At 50.2% G+C, this 20,540-nt stretch overlaps 1 protein-coding gene across 1 annotated transcript; it reads right to left on the bottom strand.

The window, feature by feature from the left end:
* Positions 1-776: 776 nt before the first annotated feature.
* PSMD12 (proteasome 26S subunit, non-ATPase 12) lies at positions 777-7,491 on the bottom strand. The gene is made up of 11 exons (XM_069951553.1): positions 7,281-7,491; positions 3,858-3,917; positions 3,482-3,610; positions 3,256-3,363; positions 3,049-3,153; positions 2,780-2,929; positions 2,373-2,507; positions 2,163-2,275; positions 1,882-2,056; positions 1,715-1,792; positions 777-1,091 (listed from the first exon to the last, which is right to left on the bottom strand). The coding sequence occupies exons 1-11, from the start codon at positions 7,383-7,385 to the stop codon at positions 882-884; spliced, it is 1,368 nt and encodes a 455-aa protein (XP_069807654.1). The 5' UTR covers positions 7,386-7,491; the 3' UTR covers positions 777-881.
* Between the last annotated feature and the right edge of the window lie 13,049 nt (positions 7,492-20,540).

Here is a 20,540-nt window from a genome sequence, read left to right as displayed (position 1 = left end):
ATAATCGTTACTTATGATCGTAATTGCGATCGTTTTTTCTTCGCTATTGCGTTCGTATCTATTGCGAACGATGTCTTATTCAATGCGAACGATTTGCGAACAAGCAAAGATAAAAATAGGTCCAGGTCTTATAAAGCGATCAACGATTTCTCGTTCGGTCGTTAATCGTTAACTGCATTTCAACCAAATGATTATCGTTTAGATTCGAATGATTTAACGATAATGTAAACGATAATCGTACGGTGGAATAGGGCCCTAAGGAAGACCCTCTGGTCTGCTGCTAATCTCTACTGCCCTCTATGTCTGATGGTATTAACAGTAGCCAGTCAGCACCACATGCAGTGTACAGGGCAACAGGCGGCACAGAATGTACACAGTGATGTAATGTGGGCAAACTAACACCTCTACTGCCCAAAGAGAGGGGTTCAGGTCCTGTTGTGGGGGGGAGGGGGTCATTAAGCTGCAGGATAAATCATGCCCAAAGTAGCCTCCTTTGGCTGTGAGGGGAAAAGAAAAGCTGTTAAAGGGGTACTCCACAGGAAACACAAGAAGCCTAAGGTCCTGGTATGCAATCTGGGCAAGGTTCAAGTTCCTGATCACCACCACTACCCCCCGCCCTGCACTATTATAACCAGTGATGTTACATCCTATAGGTCAGGTAATAACATCATGTGACAACACATCACGATATACAGATAGAACCCCTACATTGTGGGGAAAGGGTTGTCGCAGGTCATGTGACATGAAGTCACCGGCGCAGAGTCAGGAAGTGAGCCTTGTCATCGTCCACCGGGATTTTATTATTAAGTTTAAACAAAACAAAAAGCAAAACCCAATACATAAAAAAAGAAAAAAATCCTATAATACAGCGCAGTGCTCCCTCACTGCAGGTTGTGGATCATCTCCTCCTTGGCGATCAGGTGCGTTGTCTTGTTCACCAGCGCCATCAGAGAGTTCAGCTTCTGCGACCAGTCGTTCAGGAGGTCATTGGGGTCCTTGGGCCTCTGGAAGTTGATAATTCCGGCCAGGCGGTCCACCTTGGCGTAGATGGTTTTATTGACGACTAAAGTGGAGAGGAATTCCTCCGACTCCTAGGAAGAGAGAGAAGGAAGTCAGGATAAGCAGCATGGGGTGCAGACCTATGACATGTACAGACGTCAGGGGAGTAGACGCATAGCACCTACAGACTGCAGGGGGAGCCAGAAAGCAGGGGAGTAGGAGCACAACACGTACAGACTGCAGGGACTGCCAGAGACCAAGGGATACAGGCCTATAACATATACAGACATCAGAGGTGCTAGGGAGCAAGGGACACAGGCCTATAACACATACAGACAGACTGCATGGGGCACTACAGACTAGGAGGCGCAGGCCTATAACACATACAGGGTAATGGCTTTATTGATGACAAAAGAAGAGAGGAGTTCCTTTGATTCTTGGGAAAAGAGAGAAGGAAGTGAGGTAGAGCGGCAGAGACTAGGAGGCTCCAGGGTGCCAGGTTTTTAACACATACAGACTGCAGGGGCGCTGGACTATAACACGTACAGACAGCAGAAAGAGGGATATTCTGCAGAGGATAGGCAGAGATCTGACGCTATATTGGGGGAAGAATGGGGGGGGGATCCCTGCTTCCTCTGAGGATACAGCCAATCAGGATCCAGCATGGCAGGGGACGGGATGACTATACAGAACATATCAAGTACAGATTACTTACATCAACAGAGAGATCCAGGAGCTGTGCCATTCTCTTCATTGTGATCCGCGTGTAATATTTCGCCATGATCCTTATATTCTGTAAATACATGAGAGACACTAAATGACCCCCACTGACCACTAACAGGAGCCTCCCCCCAACTCTGAACCCATATCTGCAGTACGTACATGCTCTACCACTCTGTTCTTCAGGTCCTTCCAGTGCTTCTCCCCCTGTTCTGTGTAGCTGAAGACGTCGGTGGCTACGCTGTCCAAGGAGCCTTCCCGCAGCTCCTTCCCATACTCCTCCACCAGGGCGCTCCACCGCATCAGCTCCATTGTGGTGAAGAGCTTCAGGAGATCCCTGTGTGTTACATAGGACTACAGGTCACATCTACTACATTATATGTGCTCAGATTTATCCCTGTTTTATCTGTGGTGTTACATGGGTCTTCAGGTCCCTCCCTTACTTGTACTTGGGGATGTCCTCCAGCTTCTTGTCCGAGCTGATCCTGTGCACCAGGTCGGACTGCTCGTTGTCATACGGGGACAGGATAACATAGAGAACGACGCTCTTCAGAGCCTGAGGGGAGAAGTCGCCATGATCAAGAGGAGGCTGCCATAGGAGGGGGGGGGGGGGGGGGGGGGGGGTTCCTGAGGGGTTGGAGCTCAGGACTCACCTGCTGCCACTTCTCGCTCTCGGCCTGGATGCAGGGGGTATCGTAGATGGCTCGGTAGTGCTTACATATGGACAGGTAGGAGCCCTCGTGCTGGTCCACCTGGATCATCAGGTTGTAGTATTTTAGCTTCAGCTGCTGCAGGAAGAAAGTGAAGAAAGGGTTAACATTGCACCTCCGCAATCATGGGCAAGCGGGGGTCCAGAAACAGGAGCGCCAAATCCAATCCCCCCAGATACACAGGAAATCCACTCCACATTACAGCCTGAATGGTTACTGGAAAAAGTCAGCAAGCTGTATGCAGACATTGTATAGTGTATAGAGGGAGGGCTCTAGTGTATAGCATATAGAGGGGAGGACTACGGTGTACAGGCCAGTATTTAGAGGTGGCTCCTTCACGACATCTTTACCTCTGTATTCTCATCCTGGAAGAACTTGGTGTTGATCTTCTTGCTGATGATCTGGGTTCGGATATAATCCTTCACTGCCAGGCACAGCCGCATCTGCTCCAGGATGAACTCCACCTTCTCCTTCTTCTCCATCGATCCGTAAGTCTCCACCTAAACGGCACACGGCAGATTAAAGAGAGGGGGCGCTATAGTCATGGGGACAATCATCCAGTCACCCTGAGATCACCCCACAGGTGGAGGGTCCCTTTAGTCCTGGGGTCTGGCCATACCTGAAGTTCCTGCAGGATGGAAGCTGCTTCTGTCACATCATCGCTCTGCTCCTTGATGGCAGCCAGCGTCTTAGTCAGACGAGCCCTCTCTATCTCCACATAGATCTGACAACAAAAAGATACAATCCCATGTAAATCAACCTACGTATTAGAGCAGAGCTGCAGGATAAAGCATGAAAGGGGCTATATGTTAGCCCGCTGCCTCACCTTGCCCTCGGTCACGGTCCGCAGCGTGTCGATCAGCCGCAGCTTGATGGGTAGGTCGGTGATCTCCTCCACGTATTTACAGCACTGCTGCACCATCTTAGCCACCGCCTGCGACGAGAGAGAGGTCATTGCTATGTACGGTGACCCCAGCAACCAGAGAGAACGACCCCGGAATAAGCTGGGACTGGTCACATGACACAAAACTTTAAATCTGGTCCCCAGTCACCTGTTTGAGCTGACTCCGCCTCTTGGACAGCAGCATGATGTTCTCGTTTAGCAGGTCCCACTCCTTGGCCTCGTAGCACATCTTCACCACCGCCACCAGGATCCGAGATGTGGACACCATGTCAGATGCCTGTAGGACACAGCAACGATACTGAGCACCTGATGGTAGACTAAAAGGACCAGCATACGAGTAGCATAGGTGAACCCCAGATCCATGGCTACATTGTAGCATTGTGGAGCCAGATGTCTATCAGTATCCCATGGGCGGCCACTAATAATAAATCAGGCCCCTTCCACTCAAGTAGTATATCGCAATCCCTCAGGCGGTATATCAGGCCCCTCCCCCAGGTAGTATATGGGGCCCTCCACAGACGCACCGTTCGGGTCTGTTTCTCCAGGGACAGCAACGTCTCGATCACTTCCTGCAGTTTTCCCTCCTGAAAAAAAGTAAATTATATCAATAAAACTGCAAAAAAACATCAGAGAGGAGGATGAGGAGATGGGTGATAACATGGTGCAGGGGGAGGAATGTGACCGGGGGTAACGGCGTCAATCACACGGTGTGGGGGGAGGAATGTGACCAGAAGTACGGCAGCAATCATACTGTAAGGGGGAGGACAGTGACCAGGGGGTAACGGCAGCGATCACACTGTGCGGGGGGAGGACAGTGACCAGGGGTAACGGCAGCGATCACACTGTGCGGGGGTAGGACAGTGATCGGGGGTAACGGCAGCGATCACACTGTGCGGGGGGAGGGCAGTGACTGTAGGTTACGACAGCGACTACACTGTGCGGGGAAGGGGGGTAAGGAGGACAGTGACCGGGGGTAATAGTGATGATCACACTGTGCAGGGGGAGGACAGTGACCGGGGGTAATAGTGATGATCACACTGTGCGGTGGAAGGACAGTGACCGGGGGTAATAGTGATGATCACACTGTGCAGGGGGAGGACAGTGCCCGGGGGTAATAGTGATGATCACACTGTGTGGTGGAAGGACAGTGACCGGGGGTAATGGCAGCGATTACACTGCGCAGGGGGAGGACAGTGACCGGGGGTAACGGCAGCGATCAGGGGGTAACGGTGGTGATCACACTGTGCGGGGGGAGGACAGTGACCGGGGGTAACTGCAGCGATCACACTGTGCGGGGGGAGGGCAGTGACCGGGGGGGAACGGCAGCGATCACACTGTGCAGGGGGAGGACAGTGACCGGGGGTAACGGCAGCGATCAGGGGGTAATGGTGATGATCACACTGTGCGGGGGGAGGGCAGTGACCGGGGGTAACGGCAGCGATCACACTGTGCAGGGGGAGGACAGTGACCAGGGGTAACGGTGATGATCACACTGTGCGGGGGGAGGGCAGTGACCGGGGGTAACGGTGATGATCACACTGTAAGGGGGGGAGGGCAGTGACCGGGGGTAACGGTGATGATCACACTGTGCAGGGGGAGGACAGTGACCAGGGGTAACGGTGATGATCACACTGTACGGGGGGAGGACAGTGACCGGGGGTAACGGTGATGATCACACTGTACGGGGGGAGGACAGTGACCGGGGGTAACGGTGATGATCACACTGTACGGGGGGAGGACAGTGACCGGGGGTAACGGCAGCGATCACACTGTGCGGGGGGAGGACAGTGACCGGGGGTAATAGTGATGATCACACTGTGCAGGGGGAGGACAGTGACCGGGGGTAATAGTGATGATCACACTGTGCAGGGGGAGGACAGTGACCGGGGGTAATAGTGATGATCACACTGTGCGGTGGAAGGACAGTGACCGGGGGTAATGGCAGCGATTACACTGCGCAGGGGGAGGACAGTGACCGGGGGTAACGGCAGCGATCAGGGGGTAACGGTGGTGATCACACTATGCGGGGGGAGGACAGTGACCGGGGGTAACTGCAGCAATCACACTGTGCGGGGGGAGGGCAGTGACCGGGGGTAACGGTGATGATCACACTGTACGGGGGGAGGACAGTGACCGGGGGTAACGGCAGCGATCACACTGTGCGGGGGGAGGACAGTGACCAGGGGTAACGGCGATGATCACACTGTGCGGGGGGAGGACAGTGACCGGGGGTAACGGTGATGATCACACTGTGCAAGGGGAGGACAGTGACCGGGGGTAACAGTGATGATCACACTGTGCGGGGGGAGGACAGTGACCGGGGGTAACGGCAGCAATCACACTGTGCGTGGGGAAAGCAGTGACCGGGGGTAACGGTGATGATCACACTGTGCGGGGGGGGGGGGGGGGGGGGGGGGGGGGGGGGAGGACAGTGACCGGGGGTAACGGTGATGATCACACTGTGCGGGGGGGAGGACAGTGACCGGGGGTAACGGCAGCGATCACACTGTGCGGGGGGAGGACAGTGACCGGGGGTAACGGCAGCGATCACACTGTGCGGGGGGAGGACAGTGACCGGGGGTAACGGCAGCGATCACACTGTGCGGGGGGAGGACAGTGACCGGGGGTAACGGCAGCGATCACACTGTGCGGGGGGAGGGCAGTGACCGGGGGTAACGGCAGCGATCACACTGTGCGGGGGGAGGGCAGTGACCGGGGGTAACGGTGATGATCACACTGTGCGGGGGGGAGGACAGTGACCGGGGGTAACGGTGATGATCACACTGTCCGGGGGGAGGACAGTGACCGGGGGTAACGGCAGCGATCACACTGTGCGGGGGGAGGGCAGTGACCGGGGGTAACGGTGATGATCACACTGTGCAGGGGGAGGGCAGTGACCGGGGGTAACGGCAGCGATCACACTGTGCGGGGGGAGGGCAGTGACCGGGGGTAACGGCAGCGATCACACTGTACGGGGGGAGGGCAGTGACCGGGGGTAACGGTGATGATCACACTGTGCGGGGGGAGGGCACTGACGGGGGGTAACGGTGATGATCACACTGTGCAGGGGGAGGACAGTGACCGGGGGTAACGGTGATGATCACACTGTGCGGGGACAGGGCACTGACCGGGGGTAACGGTGATGATCACACTGTACGGGGGGGAGGACAGTGACCGGGGGTAACGGTGATGATCACACTGTACGGGGGGAGGGCAGTGACCGGGGGTAACGGTGATGATCACACTGTGCAGGGGGAGGGCAGTGACCGGGGGTAACGGCAGCGATCACACTGTGCGGGGGGAGGGCAGTGACCGGGGGTAACGGCAGCGATCACACTGTACGGGGGGAGGGCAGTGACCGGGGGTAACGGTGATGATCACACTGTGCGGGGGAGGACAGTGACCGGGGGTAACGGCAGCGATCACACTGTGCGGGGGGAGGGCAGTGACCGGGGGTAACGGCAGCGATCACACTGTACGGGGGGAGGGCAGTGACCGGGGGTAACGGTGATGATCACACTGTGCAGGGGGAGGACAGTGACCGGGGGTAACGGTTATGATCACACTGTATGGGGGGAGGACAGTGACCGGGGGTAACGGTGATGATCACACTGTGCGGGGGGAGGACAGTGACCGGGGGTAACGGCAGCGATCACACTGTGCGGGGGGAGGACAGCTCACATTCTCCCCATTCTGACCTCTGCTTGCTGTCAGTGAATGTAACTATTCATTCATTACATCCAGTGTTCGCCCCTCCTGAGAGGCTGGGGCCCCGTCCTACATTACCTCACATCTGGTAAGTCTGGGGGCCCCTCACCTCTCTCCCTGGTTTCCTTCTAAGCTCATCACAGCTCTGGCCTCCTGACACCACACACACATATATAAGGGCCCCGCACTACACCGCACATCCGCCTCCCCGGTCGGCGTGACTCAGCCCCGGCTCTCACCGCAGCCAGCTTTTCGCACTCCGGCAGCCGCTGGTCCACCGTGGCGCTGTAGTCCACCTCCATCTTCACGATGCGGCCATCCGAGCGCTCCGTATCCTCAGACATGGTAACTCCGGAGCACAGAGCGATCCGCAGCCTGACAGCACCGGGGAGAATGGGGCAGGCACCGCTGCGGACACCTACAACGCTCAGGACCCCGATGACAATAGAGAATCACTGCAAACAGGCGGAATCCAGGACAGCCCGGTGACGTCACGACGCAACGTGCACAGGCCTCCTCCACGCTGTTGTTTTCTTTTGTTTAAGCTTTATTACAACTTGTACAAAGTGACAAAGAAACAATGTAAGTTACAGTTTGTGACAAGTAATTTTTTTTTATTTTAGTGTTTTCATGAGGAGGTTTGTTTCTTGTGGGATGCATTGTTAGCACGTGGCCGGCAACCATTTCTTGGTTGAAATTAAAAAAAAAAATTAAAAAAAGGAAGGAAGTTTGAGGGGTTTGGTTTTACACAGTTTACTTTGTGGTTTAGCCAACATGGTAACCTTTGCTCTGCAGTCGGTACAGTTACGGCAATGCACAATCTATTAAAGGAGATCAATCAGTACGATTGTGCCGATATGGTTCCCTCCAGCACCGTATAGAGGTACCGTGTAGCTCACGACATCGGCTGCAGCAGTAGCTTTACGGTATGTCCACACTACATGGACATAGCCTAAATAAGCAGAATAAGAACTATTCTGGGAGGGCAGGGAGAGGAGAGTCAACTAGTCATCTGGGTGGGAAGTCGCCTGTGACTAGTCACCGTCTCTCCTTATCAGCGCACAGTGCGGGGATGATTGACAGGCTACATTAGTGGCCTCTCTCCCTGTCAATCATCCCCGCACTGCGCACCGATAGGGAGAGAGCAATGACAAGTCTGACTGCGGCCGGCATTTGCCATGAGCTGCACAGTAGCTCTATATGGTGCTGGAGGGAACATATCAGCACAATCGTGCAGATTGGTTCCCTTAAGGGTGCGTTCACACCTACAGGATCTGCAGCAGATCTGCAGCAGATTTGATGCTGTGTTCAGTTATTTAAATGAAATCTGCTGCAGAAAATCTGCTGCAGATCCTGTAGGTGTGAACGCACCATTAAACTTTTTTTTAAAATACATTTGCACCTCCAAATCTCTGCTCATGTTACCCCCTGACCCCACTATCCGGCTCCAGACACTTCTGTTATATACATATTATTCTATCCCCCCAGACTCCTCTGTTGCCTCCTCCAGAATCTTCTCTTCCCTCCAGACACCTTTTTCCCTCTCCTCCAGAATTCTTTGTTGTCTCCAGACTCCTTTGTCCTCCTTCTAAGGGCCCTATTACACAGGACGATTATCATGCGAAAAATCGTTATATCATTCGAATTTAAACGATAATCGTTCTGTGTAATTGCAGGCAACAATCGAAAAATCGTTTGTATGTCGTTGATCGTTGATTTAGCTAATCGTGCGCTGTAATTCCACGTTCGTTCGCTCAAGTTCCACATTTTTTCACTAATCGTTCAGTGTAATAGCACATTGCCCATAGTTTATTCCTTTTGATCACAATAACGATCGTAATATCGATCGTATCTAACGACCATCATTCTGTGTAATATGGTGAACGTTTTCAGGTTAACAATAAACACTCGCTTGCGATCGTTTATAGTTAGTCGTTAATCGTTAAAAATCACTCTGTGTAATAGGACCCTTAGGGCCCTATTCCACAGTAACAATAATTGGCCGAATCGGCCCAATTCGGCCCGATTCGGCCGATTATCGCTCGGTGAAATAGAGAGAACTGTAACGCCTGGAGTACAGCTGACAGGCCATTCAGCTAGAGTGCGCGGGACCCGGGGAGGAAGACGGAGCGGAGCAGAAGACCTGACAGGTAATGTATGCTGCAAGGACATCGGTAACGATGTCCCTGCAGCCCTCGCTCAACGATCATCGGGCCGTGGAATAGGCCCAGTAAATGAGCGGCGATCTAGCAGATCGTCGCTCGTTTACATCGTTGATCGGGCCATCCTCGCTCCGTGAAATAGTACCCTTACTCCTCTGTTTACTCAAGACTCCTTTGTCCCCTCCTCCAGAATCCTCTCACCCTTTCAGGCACTTCTGTCCTCCCCTCCACCAGACACTTCTATCCCCCACAATCGTCTGTTGCCTTCTCCAGAGTCTTCTCTCCCCTCAAGACACCTTTGTCTCCTCCAGAATTCTCTGTTTTTATCCTCCTCATCCTGACTCTCTTGTTTCCTCCAGATTACTCTGTCCTCCGTCTCCTGCCTTTTCTGTTCTCTCCAGACTCCTTTGTACCCCTCTAGACTCATGTTACCTCGAGACTCCATTATCCCCCTGCAGACTCCTTTCTCCACTCTAGACATCTTTTCCCCCTCCAAACAAATTCTCTTCTCCACACTCCTGTATCCCCCTCCAGACTCCTATGTTACCTCAGAACTCCTCTATTGTCCCAGAGTCCTCTATCCCTCTACAGACTCTTCTGTTATCTTGGAACTCCTCTATCGTCTCAGACTCCAGTGTTCCCCTCCAGACTCTTCTGTTACCTCAGAACTCCTCTATCGTCACAGAGTCCTCTATTCCCCTCCAGACTCTTCTGTTAGCTCCAGACATCTCTAACCCCCTTCCAGACTCTTCTATCAGTACGTTGCCCTATCTGTCTTCCGCTTTCCAGCACATGTGTAAAGCCCGCCACACGTTTAGATATCAACATGTTCGGCTGTTATTCATGTACTGTGTGGACAGCTAGCTCCCGCCCTGGATATTATTGATAATAATAATACAGTGGTTCCTTGGATTACGAGCATAATTTGTTCCGGGACTGTGCTTGTAATCTAAATCTACTCTTAAACCAAAGCAAATTTCCCATAAGGAATCTCTGATATGCAGACAATTGGTTCCACACCCCAAAAATAATGATTTATTATTTTGAATAACATGTGAAACAAATGAAACAAACATTCAGAAACAGCAGAATCTGTGATATTATAAGTTACTGTACAGTAATGGAGAGGATGGGAAACACAAGGGCGGACAGAGACTGCAGGGAGTATGAAGGAATGAGCAGAACAGATGTGGGCACATACATGCAGCACTCTCTGTCCGGGGAGAGAGGGGTTACAGCTATGAAGAGATTACCCCCACAGTTCTGTCCCCTGATGCAAGCCCCATCCTGAAGTGGATCTGCTGTGATTTGGAAGGTGAGGGAGACTTCCTGGGTCATAGTACAGGGCTGTAGACCCCGCTATGCAGACCATGCCCCTCCTCCACTCGCGCTCCCACCCAGTACAGGGAGCTCTTGAACCAAAGCAATGCTCTTAAACCAAGTTACTCTTAAACCAAGTTACCACTGTACACTTATTACATGACAGTACGGTGATTGCAGTGTTGTATACCACAGTCTCATGTGCTGTGTGCTGTACCTGTATGTGTCCTGTGGGGGCAGTGTGTCACATATTAATTCTTCCTGACTGATCACCACCACTCCCGGAGTCTTGCTCACAGGTCTGTCACTCTGACAGGTATCAGTGATCATTCTACTATTACTCAAATATTAATATAATATACTACAGATGTGATGGTGGAGGTCACATTATCAGTGGTCAGCCTATTATCATACATATGGGATGGGGAGGTCATATGATAAGTAATCAGCCTATTATCATACATATGGGATGGGGAGGTCATATGATAAGTGATCAGCCTATTATCATACATATGGGATGGGGAGGTCATATGATAAGTGATCAGCCTATTATCATACATATGGGATGGGGAGGTCATATGATAAGTGATCAGCCTATTATCATACATATGGGATGGGGAGGTCATATGATAAGTGATCAGCCTATTATCATACATATGGGATGGGGAGGTCATATGATCAGTGATCAGTCTATTATCATACATATGTAATGGGGAGGTCATATGATCAGTGATCAGTCTATTAGTATACAGATGTAATGGTGGAGGTCACCAGATCAGTGATCAGTCTATTATTATACAGATGTTATCATGGAGGTTACCTGATTAGTGATCAGTCTGTTATTATACAGATGTGGTCAAGGAGGTGAACTGATCAGTGAATTATTATACAGATGTGATGGCAGAAGTCAACTGATCCGTGATCAGTCTAATATTATATACATATAATGGTAGAGGTTATCTGATCAGTGATAACTTTGTTATTGTACAGATGTGATGGCGGAGGTCACCTGATCTGTAATCAGTCTATTATTATACAGACGTGATGGCGGAGGTCACCTGATCAGTGATAACTTTGTTATTATACAGATGTGATGGCGGAGGTCACCTGATCAGTCTATTATTATACAGATGTGGTGGAGGAGGTCATATGATCAGTCTATTATTATACAGATGTGATTGCAGAGGTCACCTGATCAGTCTATCACTATACAGATGTGATGGCGGAGGTCACCTGATCAGCCTATTATTATACAGATGTGATGGCAGAGGTCACCTGATCAGTCTATTATACAGATGTGGTGGAGGAGGTCACCTGATCAGCCTATTATTATACAGATGTGATGGCGGAGGTCACCTGATCAGTCTATTATTATACAAATGTGGTGGAGGAGGTCACCTGATTAGTCTATTATTATACAGATGTGATGGCAGAGGTCACCTGATCTGTCTATTATTATACAGATGTGATTGCAGAGGTCACCTGATCAGTCTATTATTATACAGATGTGATGGCAGAGGTCACCTGATCTGTCTATTATTATACAGATGTGATGGCGGAGGTCACCTGATCATTCTATTATTATACAGATGTGGTGGAGGAGGTCACCTGATCAGTCTATTATTATACAGATGTGGTGGAGGAGGTCACCTGATCAGTCTATCACTATACAGATGTGATGGCGGAGGTCACCTGATCATTCTATTATTATACAGATGTGATGGCAGAGGTCACCTGATCTGTCTATTATTATACAGATGTGATGGCGGAGGTCACCTGATCATTCTATTATTATACAGATGTGATGGCAGAGGTCACCTGATCTGTCTATTATTATACAGATGTGATGGCGGAGGTCACCTGATCATTCTATTATTATACAGATGTGGTGGAGGAGGTCACCTGATCAGTCTATTATTATACAGATGTGGAGGAGGTCACCTGATCAGTGAAATATCATACACATGTGATGGCAGAGGTCACCTGATCAGTGAAATATCATACACATGTGATGGCGGAGATAAAATGAAAGCTGAGGTGGGATTGGTGAATGGTTGCTATGGGCAACACTAGCTGGTCCTCTTGTGGAGAGTGTTGATTATATGTCCTGGTGACAGGAGGAGTATCAGGAGGAACCATGGAGCCAACACTGTCACCATTCACCATCAGTCATCACTGTATACACAGTGACGGCATTAGTGCGGACATAGCGCTATATTTATGCCCATAATGTACATGTGTAACACAAGGTAATGGAAACCAACGAGTGTCACCTGACACGTCACATGACCAATATCTTATCTGCCCCTGGAAAATCTGGGTGAACAATATGGTTGCCATTACAGCTCACAGAGAAGAGGTAGTAACACTGTAGATTAGAAGATAATGTGCACACAACGGAACCCGGGCGGTTCACCCGCCGCAGATTCCGCAGCTCGCCTCCACTCGCGGCCGCACGCATCTCTGCCTGTGACTTTTACTTAAAGACTTCAGTGCAATACAGGTAACAGGGGCAAACAGCTCACTAGATGCAGATACAGGTAACAGTGGTGTTTGAGGTAGTGACTTGTAGAGAGAAGGTAGAAGAAGTGTACTTGACTCTTGAGAGTTATAGGGACTGTCTTGGGGACCTTGCCTAGGTAGAAGTGTACTCTGTTGGGATAGTGTGGAGTGTTACTGTAGAGAGAATCCTCATACTCACAGTTATTTCAACAAATTTCCCGCAGCACACTTTGTAGTGGAAATTTCAGTGGAGTTTATTTCATCTCAAACTAGAGAAAACATGAGTGCAGCACAGCAAAAAATTAAACAGGTACGATGCGACGTTTCGGTGACCTCCGTCACCCTTTTCAAGCTTGAAAAGGGTGACGGAGGTCACCAAAACGTCGCATCGTACCTGTTTAATTTTTTGCTGTGCTGCACTCATGTTTTCTCTAGTTTGAGATGAAATAAACTCCACTGAAATCTCCACTACAAAGTGTGCTGCGGGAAATTTGTTGAAATAGCTATTTTTGTACCCTGGTCAAGTACGTTCCTGCTGGCACTCAGGACATATCATCTGGAGGTGGTGCCGCTGACATATTGTTGGACCATACTCACAGTTAGAGATAACTAGGTAGAAGACCGCCTTTTGCTAAACCAGCCCAGAGACTTTCAGGTTCACTAGAACGAGTCCCAGGCTTGAACATTTAGGCGAGGCTAAACACTCAAGATTACCCAAGGAAGTTGAGCAGTTACCAGTAGGATACTTCAGCTTAGGCCCTTTGTCCTACTAAGGATCAATCCCTTGACTTTACAGACTGCCCTCACTTGTTAGAAGGATTCAAGGTATAAGGTTGACTCAGGTGACAGTTACCCCACCTTTGGGCTTAGCCGTGCATCTGGACTTATAAGTCTTCTGAAAGACCTATATCTCTGTCTGTGTCTTACTTTCTTCACCATACACTAGACCAGTGCTTCCCAACCTTTTCCACCTTGGGGCACCCCTTGGAAATTTTTTTTTCCTCGGGGTACCCCTACTAAATAATGTTCTACAAAATAAGAAAACGGGTGACGTCTTCTTTGATCTGAGGCATCACTTTTCCTTTTCCTCTCCATCCAGTCCAGTCCTTCATGATGATTTCTTCCAGATATGTTTCATCCCCTCAGAACCTGCGAGACAAACAATTTAGGCTCCGCACATTTCTAGCAACTTCCTTTCCTTTCTCCCTCCTGTAGGCTCCCAAAGTAACTGCGCTGTTTGGTGTTATGTGCAGTAAAGCGAGTAGGAATGTGGGATGCCCCCTGTATGTAGGATCCCCTGCTGTGCCCCTATGAGCTAATAATGCCCCCTGAGGTGCCCCCATGAACTAATAATGCGCCCAGAGGTGCTTCCCATGAACTAATAAGGCCCCCAGAGGTTCCCCCATGAACTAATAATGCCCTCAGAGGTGCCCCCATGAACTAATAATACCCCCAGAGGTGCCCCCATGAACTAATAATGCCCCCAGAGGTTCCCCCATGAACTAATAATGCCCTCCGAGGTGCCCCCATGAACTAATAATGCCCCCAGAGGTTTCCCCATGAACTAATAATGCCCCCATGAACTAATAATGCCCTCAGAGGTGCCCCATGAGCTAATAATGCCCCCAGAGGTGCCCCAATATACTAATAATGCCCCCAGAGGTGCCCCAATATACTAATAATGCCCCCAGAGGTGCCCCATCAGCTAATAATGCCCCCAGAGGTGCCCCATGAGCTAATAATACCCACAGAGGTGCCCCCATGAGCTAATAATGCCCCCAGAGGTGCCCCCATATACTAATAATGCCCCCAGAGGTGCCCCCATGAACTAATAATGCCCCCAGAGGTTCCCCCATGAACTAATAATGCCCCCATGAACTAATAATGCCCTCAGAGGTGCCCTTATGAACTAATAATGCCCCCAGAGGTGTCCCATGAGCTAATAATGCCCCCAGAGGTGCCCCAATATACTGATAATGCCCCCAGAGGTGCCCCAATATACTAATAATGCCCCCAGAGGGGCCCCCATGAGCTAATAATGCCCCCAGAGGTGCCCCATGAGCTAATAATACCCCCTGAGGTGCCCCCATGAACTAATAATGCCCCCAGAGGTGCCCCCATGAACTACTAAAGCCCCCAGAGGTGCCTCCATGAACTAATAATGCCCCCAGAGGTGCCCCCATGAGCTAATAATGCCCCCAGAGGTGCCCCCATATACTAATAATGCCCCCAGAGGTGCCCCCATATACTAATAATGCCCCCAGAGGTGCCCCATATACTAATAATGCCCCCAGAGGTGCCCCCATATACTAATAATGCCCCCAGAGGTGCCCCCCATGAACTAATAATGCCCACTGCTCTGCTCCTAAAAAAAACAAAACATCCTACTCACCTAATCCGCGCTGTGGCTGCAGGCAGAAGCTCTCCTCCTCCTCTTCTGGCTCCATCTTGTAAGCTGCAGGGACTGGACCTCCGGCAGGCATGTTGACGTCACATGATCACGCCTGCCGGAGAGGTCACGTCGCGGCGTCCCATAGGCTGCTGGTATGAAGTGCCGGCAGCCTATGGGAGTTAATGTAGGAGGAGGACGCTGACAGGTCCTGCTCCTACAGTATGCTCACTTTAATGTTCCGCCCACTCACTGTGCGGGCGGAACATCAAAGTGATCTGTGCATCCCGAGAAGCTGCGTGGCCGCAGCTTCTCGGGATGCTTAAAATGACAGCGCACATTTCCCACCGGGATCCCGCGGCATCCCTGGCGGGTTCTCCCGACACACCAGTGTGCCGCGGCACCCCGGTTGGGAAAAGCTGCACTAGACAAAAGACCTCCCACCAGGAACTAACTAACCTTTTATTGGCTTGACCAGGTCTAACCTCCTATTTATGGAGTAAGTGTTAGAGTAAAGAGAGGAAGGAAGTGTAGTTTGTGGGTTGTGTGTGAGGTACTTGAACTAGTGATTGGATAGCAGTAAACAGTGAACAGAACAAATTTAAAGCAAATGTATCACTTGAATAGACTGTTGCCGGTTCCAGCGCACGGTACCAGTCTATTACTGAGCACCGGACAGGCATGAAGCACTGGGGGCGGGGCCCACCGGCCCCCAGTGTGTTGAAACCCCCACCGCTCTGTGACGTGGCTCTATTATAATCAATGGAGCCGCGTCACAGAGGGAAAAAGAGATAATCAAACTGGGGTCTGGCGGGTCATGTACAGTGTGGGGCGACTGGTGACATATGGGACCCAATGGTGGAACTAAGTAATCAATCAATCAGTGAGCTCCTGGGGTCAGAGATGATTGGAGTGATACATTGTATGTGATAGAAGAGTGATGTAAAGGAGTGTACATGGGGTGCAGTCAAAGGAAGGTTATGCCAGCTGGAGGTACAACCGTGCAGGAAGATCCGGCACTTTTAGTGGCACTGACGGCATAAGATGGACATCACTCCTTCAATGATGGGAGTAGTAGAACTTGATGTAAAATTAAAGTTTTATTGCAGGAATTACGTGTTTCAAGACACAGCCTCTTCATCAGATTCGCATCTCGCCGTCAGCGCCACTAAAAGTCCTGGATCTTCCTGCACGGTTGTACCTCCAGCTGGCATAACCTTCCTTTGATTCTCCACCAGGATCTCCCGGCCCGCGGACTGGCTGCAAGAGGCTCATTATTTGATAATGCGATCGGCGGTGTCGGGTTCATAGCACGACCACCCCAGGTGAGGGGCTCCAAAGCCGCCATTTCTATTCAAATGTCCAATTTGCAGTAACACACTATGTGCGCCCCTGGTGTTTTTTTTATCTCTCCAGTTACATGGGCTGCAGTGTAATATAGAGGAGTGTACATGGGGTGCAGTGTAATATAGAGGAGTGTACATGGGGTGCAGTGTAATATAGAGGAGTGTACATGGGGTGCAGTGTAATATAGAGGAGTGTACATGGGGTGCAGTGTAATACAGAGGAGTGTACATGGGGTGCAGTGTAATATAGAGGAGTGTACATGGGGTGCAGTGTAATATAGAGGAGTGTACATGGGGTGCAGTGTAATATAGAGGAGTGTACATGGGGTGCAGTGTAATATAGAGGAGTGTACATGGGGGTGCAGTGTAATATAGAGGAGAGTACATGGGGTGCAGTGTAATATAGAGGAGAGTACATGGGGTGCAGTGTAATATAGAGGAGTGTACATGGGGTGCAGTGTAATATAGAGGAGTGTACATGGGGTGCAGTGTAATACAGAGGAGTGTACATGGGGTGCAGTGTAATATAGAGGAGTGTACATGGGGTGCAGTGTAATATAGAGGAGTGTATATGGGGTGCAGTGTAATATAGAGGAGTGTACATGGGCTGCAGTGTAATATAGAGGAGTGTACATGGGCTGCAGTGTAATATAGAGGAGTGTACATGGGGTGCAGTGTAATATAGAGGAGTGTACATGGGGTGCAGTGTAATATAGAGGAGTGTATATGGGGTGCAGTGTAATATAGAGGAGTGTACATGGGCTGCAGTGTAATATAGAGGAGTGTACATGGGGTGCAGTGTAATATAGAGGAGTGTACATGGGGGTGCAGTGTAATATAGAGGAGTGTACATGGGGTGCAGTGTAATATAGAGGAGTGTACATGGGGTGCAGTGTAATATAGAGGAGTGTACATGGGGGTGCAGTGTAATATAGAGGAGAGTACATGGGGGTGCAGTGTAATATAGAGGAGTGTACATGGGGGTGCAGTGTAATATAGAGGAGAGTACATAGGGTGCAGTGTAATATAGAGGAGTGTACATGGGGTGCAGTGTAATATAGAGGAGTGTACATGGGGTGCAGTGTAATATAGAGGAGTGTACATGGGGTGCAGTGTAATATAGAGGCGTGTACATGGGGTGCAGTGTAATATAGAGGAGTGTACATGGGGTGCAGTGTAATATAGAGGCGTGTACATAGAGTGGCGGTGTAATATAGAGGAGAGTACATGGGGTGCAGTGTAATATAGAGGAGTGTACATGGGGTGCAGTATAATATAGAGGAGTGTACCTGGGGTGCAGTATAATATAGAGGAGTGTACATGGGGTGCAGTGTAATATAGAGAAGTGTACATGGGGGTGCAGTGTAATATAGAGGAGAGTACATGGGGGTGCAGTGTAATATAGAGGAGTGTACATGGGGGTGCAGTGTAATATAGAGGAGTGTACATGGGGTGCAGTGTAATATAGAGGAGTGTACAAGGGTTCAGTGTAATATAGAGGAGTGTACATGGGGTGCAGTGTAATATAGAGGAGTGTACATGGGGTGCAGTGTAATATAGAGGAGTGTACATGGGGTGCAGTGTAATATAGAAGAGTGTACATGGGGTGCAGTGTAATATAGAGGAGTGTACATGGGGTGCAGTATAATATAGAAGAGTGTACATGGGGTGCAGTGTAATACAGAGGAGTGTACATGGGGTGCAGTGTAATATAGAGGAGTGTACATGGGGTGCAGTGTAATATAGAGGAGAGTACATGGGGTGCAGTGTAATATAGAGGAGAGTACATGGGGTGCAGTGTAATATAGAGGAGTGTAAATGGGGTGCAGTGTAATATAGAAGAGTGTACATGGGGTGCAGTGTAATATAGAGGAGTGTACATGGGGTGCAGTGTAATATAGAAGAGTGTACATGGGGTGCAGTGTAATATAGAGGAGTGTACATGGGGTGCAGTGTAATATAGAAGAGTGTACATGGGGTGCAGTGTAATATAGAGGAGTGTACATGGGGTGCAGTGTAATATAGAGAAGTGTACATGGGGTGCAGTGTAATATAGAGGAGTGTACATGGGGTGCAGTGTAATATAGAGGAGTGTACATGGGGTGCAGTGTAATATAGAAGAGTGTACATGGGGTGCAGTGTAATATAGAGGAGTGTACCTGGGGTGCAGTATAATATAGAGGAGTGTACATGGGGTGCAGTGTAATATAGAGGAGAGTACATGGGGGTGCAGTGTAATATAGAGGAGTGTACATGGGGTGCAGTGTAATATAGAGGAGTGTACATGGGGTGCAGTATAATATAGAGGAGTGTACATGGGGTGCAGTGTAATATAGAGGAGTGTACATGGGGTGCAGTGTAATATAGAGGAGTGTACATGGGGTGCAGTATAATATAGAGGAGTGTACATGGGGTGCAGTGTAATATAGAGGAGTGTACATGGGGTGCAGTGTAATATAGAGGAGTGTACATGGGGTGCAGTATAATATAGAGGAGTGTACATGGGGTGCAGTGTAATATAGAGGAGAGTACATGGGGTGCAGTGTAATATAGAGGAGTGTACATGGGGGTGCAGTGTAATATAGAGGAGTGTACATGGGGTGCAGTATAATATAGAAGAGTGTACATGGGGTGCAGTGTAATATAGAGGAGTGTACATGGGGTGCAGTATAATATAGAAGAGTGTACATGGGGTGCAGTGTAATATAGAGGAGTGTACATGGGGTGCAGTATAATATAGAAGAGTGTACATGGGGTGCAGTGTAATATAGAGGAGTGTACATGGGGTGCAGTATAATATAGAAGAGTGTACATGGGGTGCAGTGTAATATAGAGGAGAGTACATGGGGTGCAGTATAATATAGAAGAGTGTACATGGGGTGCAGTGTAATATAGAGGAGTGTACATGGGGTGCAGTATAATATAGAAGAGTGTACATGGGGTGCAGTGTAATATAGAGGAGTGTACATGGGGTGCAGTGTAATATAGAAGAGTGTACATGGGGTGCAGTATAATATAGAGGAGTGTACATGGGGTGCAGTATAATATAGAGGAGTGTACATGGGGTGCAGTATAATATAGAGGAGTGTACATGGGGGTGCAGTATAATATAGAGGAGTGTACATGGGGTGCAGTATAATATAGAGGAGTGTACATGGGGTGCAGTGTAATATAGAGGACTGTACATGGGGGTGCGGTGTAATATGGAGGTGCAGGTAGGGTACAGTGTAACATAGGGGTGGGGGTCCCCGCAGCTGACCCCGGGCAGCAGCAGCAGCAGATGCCTCCCCCCTCCCCGTGCAGTGTGAGCGCGCAGCATCTCCCATTGGCCGGCACTGTGCATCCTTCCTCTGCTGATGTCACTACCAGACTCATGTAGGAACTGAGGAGGCTGCATCATCTGCTGCTACTGCTGGGGCCACAGAGCCGGACTGCGGGGCAGGGAGCTGAGATCGGGGGTGCTGCAGGGACTGGAGCTGAGATCGGGGGTGCTGCAGGGACTGGAGCTGAGATCGGGGGTGCTGCAGGGACAGGAGCTGAGATCGGGGGTGCTGCAGGGACTGGAGCTGAGATCGGGGGTGCTGCAGGGACTGGAGCTGAGATCGGGGTGCTGCAGGGACAGGAGCTGAGATCGGGGTGCTGCAGGGACAGGAGTTGAGATCGGGGGTGCTGCAGGGATAGGAGCTGAGATCGGGGGTGCTGCAGGGATAGGAGCTGAGATCGGGGGTGCTGCAGGGATAGGAGCTGAGATCGGGGGTGCTGCGGGGCAGGGAGCTGAGA

This window comes from Dendropsophus ebraccatus, chromosome 14 (genome assembly GCF_027789765.1).
Source record: "Dendropsophus ebraccatus isolate aDenEbr1 chromosome 14, aDenEbr1.pat, whole genome shotgun sequence".
NCBI lineage: Eukaryota > Metazoa > Chordata > Amphibia > Anura > Hylidae > Dendropsophus > Dendropsophus ebraccatus.
The sequence above is the reverse complement of the archived record's forward strand: the minus strand, read 5'-3'. Positions and strand labels throughout refer to the sequence as shown.

Excerpts from the sequence above, each read along its gene's own strand:
- PSMD12 (XM_069951553.1), bottom strand. The coding sequence starts at position 7,385 with ATGTCTGAGGATACGGAGCGCTCGGATGGCCGCATCGTGAAGATGGAG. Across the intron at positions 3,364-3,481 it reads GGCGGAGTCAGCTCAAACAG|GCGGTGGCTAAGATGGTGCA; the intron begins GTGACTGGGGAC and ends CTCTCGTCGCAG. Across the intron at positions 1,092-1,714 it reads TCCTGGATCTCTCTGTTGAT|GAGTCGGAGGAATTCCTCTC; the intron begins GTAAGTAATCTG and ends CTCTCTTCCTAG.